General features: G+C 62.7%; 1 protein-coding gene across 1 annotated transcript; it reads right to left on the minus strand.

Moving 5' to 3' along the window:
- Positions 1-990: 990 nt before the first annotated feature.
- On the minus strand, positions 991-4,061 carry CDK5R2 (cyclin dependent kinase 5 regulatory subunit 2). Its single transcript, XM_063399832.1, has one exon. It carries the CDS (start codon positions 3,936-3,938, stop codon positions 2,976-2,978), a length of 963 nt encoding a protein of 320 aa, XP_063255902.1. The 5' UTR covers positions 3,939-4,061; the 3' UTR covers positions 991-2,975.
- Positions 4,062-4,943: the final 882 nt, after the last annotated feature.

A 4,943-nucleotide genomic window follows, 5' to 3' on the forward strand; every position in this document is an offset into this window, starting at 1 on the left:
CCCAAACCCAATGTCAATCCTGCCATCCCTGCAACCCCTCACACTGCTAGGCCCTGTGGCTGGCAGCACAGGGGACTGCCCAGCTCCTCCTGAGAGGGTCTCAGCCCCTCACTGCGTTTCAAGGAGGATCCCTGGTGGCCACAGGGATCACAAGTTTGGAGACAAGCTCTATCCATTCCCCATGCTGCTGTCCAATAGCTGGCTCCTGAGTTCAGACCATCAATCATGCAGCAGCACAGGAGTCTGGCATGTCAAATCAGTTTTAAAAAGGGAAAACCCAAGCTCCCTAGCCTGTCTGAGATTCTCACCCTCAGTACCCAGCCCTGCGTGTGCTCTCTCACATATCTCCTTTGCCTTCAGGGGAGCAGAAAACTCCCAGACAAGGTAAGATTAGTGCTCCCCCTGCCTTGCACCCCCCAACAGCTCTACAAGGTCCTCTGAGGGAGGGAAAACCAGACATGTCTCCCTCCCTCCCTCCCTTTCTCCAGTAAGGCTCTGGCTGAGCCACTGATGCATATTGAAATGCATGGGAGCATCTAAGCTCCTCTCTCATTCCTTGACATTTCCAGAGACTCCAAGCTGTCTTCAATTACCAGTCTGCAATTAGCTCTTCCTAAATCCCCCAGTGAGGCCTAGGACTCTTAATCAATGAAACACAAGGGAGGAGGGGAAGGACATGGCCTCACTGCAGCTGGAAGCATTTCAAGAGGCTGGGGCTTGAAGCTGGAATAACCCTGTGAGTGTCTCTAAGGAGATCTGTAGGGTGGGAAAATCCTCCAGTTCTGGGAGGTTGTTCAGCTCTGGGGAGGGGACTCCATAAAGCCCTTCAGCTGGGAATAGAGATCACTGGACAAACAGCACAGCTCAGGGTGGAAAAAGCTGGTACCAGTGGCTCAGGTGTTACCCTGTGATGCAGCAGACCACCTTGCTGTATTCATCTCACTGCGCCTCAGTTTCCCTCTCTGCAAAATGCTGACATGGCAGAGCCAGGGCTCTCCCAGCAGCCCCATAGGAGCTGTAAGGCTCCAATTCCACCAGTTTAAGCCAAAGTTACCTTTTATCTGACAAGATGTATATATGGCCAAAGTTGGGGTGTGTTGCAAATGCCGTGTGGCCCAGACAGCTCACCACAAGGTCACATGAATGTCAGTCTAAAGGCACGGACAAGAGCATCCATTAGGAGAGGGAGCACGGGAGCAGCACTGGTCTTGTTGGGTTCACACAGCCGTGGAAAAGCCTTGCACAGCACCCTGCCAGGTCAGCCCCCGTCATAGGGACATCTGTGCTGTCTTCCTGGCAGCACAGCTTTGCCTGAATGAGCCAGATTGGGCCTAATTAGCAGCTCTGCTGATGCACACAAAGGTAGAGAGAATCCAGCTTACCCTCCATGACCTGCAGAGCCAGCACAGCTCTTCCCAGCAGAGGGGAGCCCGCATGCCTGGCTCAGAAGGGCTGTGAAGCACTGGATGCAGACCCCAGCCAGAGAGCATGTGCAGCAGCTTCTGCTAAAGAAGTTCTGGCAAATTCAGTACCCTGAAGCATAGCAACCAGTTTTAAAAAAGGCAAAGCTTCCCCATTCTCCACCCCTCTCCCTGGAGGTCTGCAGAAGCACAGGGCTGGTAACAGGGATAGCAGCACAGCTCCCACAGCCTGCTGCTGCCAGGAAAAGGGAGCCCAGCCCTGCAGAGCAGAGGTAGGAAGGAACGAGGTGAGGGAGGGCATAGCTTCAGGAAAAAAAAAAAAAAAAAAAAAAAAAAAGGAGGTGACAAACTGTGGCATCCTGTCTAAATTCAGTGTGGCAGACAGGCATCAGGAATTTCCATCTGGAATGGAGGAGGCCAGGAGAGCTCACAACGGTCCAACAGACACTCATGTGGACCAGGACTGGCCTTGGGCACAAAGAGGGGTGAAAATTTGACCCCCAGCTCATACTAGGGAGTAAAACCCCCTTTGGGAACCAGAGCCCCCCCTCCCTCTTGGGGAGGACTGGGTCATGACTTGGAGCCTGGGGTGCTACCCCAATTGCCCTTGCAGCCCACAGCCCAGCAAGTCCAGGAGCCACCACCAGGCCCATCCAGGCCACCTCTTTATTCTCCAGTGAAGCAAAGCAAGAGGAGGGGAGACTCCCCTCCCATAGCAGGCCCCCTCCGTTTGGGCACCCTAGGCCTCCTCTGGCACAGACCCCTCTTCCCGCAGCAAGCCAAGGTGGGGGAGGCATCGCCCCCTGTTTCGGGGGGCACACCGGAGGGGATTTACCCGCGGGGAGGGGCGTGGGCCCCCCCCAGCGGCTCGAACAAAGGGGTATGCGGGCGGCTCCCGCGGGGTGAGGGGCAGAGTCTCCCATGCTGGGAGGGGAGGGGGTCATATACCACACGTGGGGAGGGGGGTGGTGGGGGAAAGGCATCGCCCACAACACAGAAACCCCCCCGGCCTTGCCCGCAATCCCCTCCTTTGTCTGCTCAGGCGCGGCAGCTCCAGCACCACGGACAGCACCGGGAGCGCTGCGGAGGTGCGGGGCGGCCCTGCCCGTGCCGGGGGACTCGTTCACATGCACCCTCTACCCGGGGCACCCGCCACACCCCAAAACACCCCCCCGCCAAGCCCTCCTGCCCCCAGCTCCCACATCCATTTTTTCACCCTTTTTTTTCTAGAGAAAACGCATCCAGGAGCCTCCGCTCCTCCGCAGCCTCCCCCCCTTGGCGAAGGTGGGAGGGACACCGCTCCCCCTCCCCGGTCTTCACCGCCGCCTCGGCGTTCCGGAGCGCAGCCCCCAGCTGGGGTCGGAGGCGGGGGAGGAGGGCAGCCGGATCCGGAGCAGGGAAGGTCCAAGCAGCGTCTCCGTGGATCTGACGGCTGGGGAAGGGGGAAGGCGAGGAGGATGCGGGGGCAGGGGGTGGAATCCGACAGTCCTTCGCCTCCCCCGCCCCTCGGTGCGCGGCCCCTTCCGCCCCCGGCGCCGGGGGCCTGGTACCTCCCTAACGGTCCAGGCTGATCGTCCAGTGCTTGGACCCGTCTCCGCCCTCGCCCTCGCTCTTGAGGTCCTGGAAGAGTTGCGTGAAGTAGTGCGGGTCCGCGTTGATTCGCAGCATCTTGGCGCTGAGGCGCTGGATGATGCCCAGGCAGCGCTCCCAGAAGCGCCCCTTGTCTCCCTCCACCAGGAAGGGCTTGAGCGGGTAGGAGATCTCGTTGCCCATGTAGGAGTAGGCGAGATAGAGGCAGGTGAGGAAGGCGGCCTGCAGCTCGGCCTGGCTCCCGATGTCTTCGCCCCGCAGCGCTTCCCGGCACAGCAAATAGACGAACACCAGGTTGGCCGGGGTGATGAAGCCCTGGTCCTGCCAGCCCTGCAGCAGCAGCGAGCGGTCCACGCTGCGAAACCATGAGATGAGTTCGCCGGGGCTCAGCTCCTTCAGGCGGTAGCAGCGGCGGCACACGAAGTCCCCCAGGCAGCGCAGCAGCTCGCCGGTGGACGCCTGCACCACCACGCGGCGCGGAGACCCCGGGGGGCGGCTGCTGGCCGGCGGCGGTGGCGGCGGCGGCTTTCCCCCGCCGGAGCCCGGGTGCAGCTCCTGCGGCGCCGAGGGCACCGTGGGCACCGGCACGGCCAGCGGGCCCTGCTTGGCGCCTTCGGCCGGCCCCACCACCGACTTGCGCAAGTTCTCGCGGTTGCGCTGCACCACCAGCGGGTCGGGCTGGCCCGGGCCCCCCCCCGGGGCCCCGCCGCCGGGCTTCGGCGTCACCTTCTTGGTGCTCTTCTTCTTCTTGGCCGAGACGGCCACCAGCCGCTTCCAGGTTAGCGCCGAGATGAGCACGCCGGGGCGCTTCAGCCGGCTCTCGCCCTTGCCCGGCACCCTTCCCGACGCCTTCTCGGCCAGCAACCCCCCGCCGCCGCCGCCCTTGCCCGAGGAGGCGGCGGGGGAGAGGGAGAGCACCGTGCCCATGCTAACGCCGAGCGGGACGGGCGTGCGGGGGCCGGGGCGCCGGCACCGCCCATATGAGGCCGGGAGCTGCGGGGGAGGCGGCCCGCACCGGGGCCGCGGTGCCCGAAGATGCTCCGCCGCGCCCGCTCTGGGCTCCGCGCCCGCCGCTGCAGCCAGCCGCGGCCCTGCCGCTCCCCGCCTCCCCGCCGACAGCCAATCGCCGCCGCACGGGGCCCCGGTGCGCCCGCCCCTCGCCGGTGGGTGGCGAGGGGGGAGAGCCCGGCGCGGCTTTGCCCGGCGGCCGCCGCCCCGGCGTGACCTTCACCGACGGGGCTCGTTCGGGGCCCCCGCCAGGGCGGGCGGGCTAGGACCTGCCATGCTGTCACAGCCCCCCAGCCCTTTGTGTGGGGGCGTGGTGGGGAACCCAGAGGACAGGGGACACGGGAAGGGTCTAGGGAGGGCTTCTGAACTCGGCTGGTCTTGCCAGGTCCTGCTCTTTTTTCTTACCTACAAGGGAAGGGAGAAACCTACCCAGACCAGCAGAGCCCCCTGGCCCAGTGGTGCTAGGGGTACACGGTGGGGAAGAAAAGCCTTTGAAAATGCTAGAGAAAAGGCTGAGCAGGTGTGAGGATCAAGAAGAATGGGTGCTCACAGGGCAGCTGTAGAAGGCTTGGGGTGGGTGCAAGGCTGGCTGTGACTCGGCGGCCAACATGAAAGGTTTAGGCTTGGTGGCCGAGCCTCATCTCTCCTGAGAACCAGCCCAGCCCTGGGCATGGCTCCACAGGGAGTCAGAAGGTGCCATGGGGGAGCATACCCATGACTTGCTGTGTGGGGTCCTTCACCCACACTCCCTCTTCCCACTCAGCTGTGGAAAGGAGATTTATCACCAGGCTGACAGTCGCTAGCATCAGGCTGAAGTCAGGGACCTTGGAGAAACAGGACAAGACCACCCCCATGTTTCAAAGGCAAGACCAGCCTTTGGTCTTGCTGCCCAAAGCTCCCAGACCCACAGGGAAGGAGGGGAGG

Source organism: Prinia subflava, chromosome 6 (genome assembly GCF_021018805.1).
Source record: "Prinia subflava isolate CZ2003 ecotype Zambia chromosome 6, Cam_Psub_1.2, whole genome shotgun sequence".
Taxonomy (NCBI): Eukaryota; Metazoa; Chordata; class Aves; order Passeriformes; family Cisticolidae; genus Prinia; species Prinia subflava.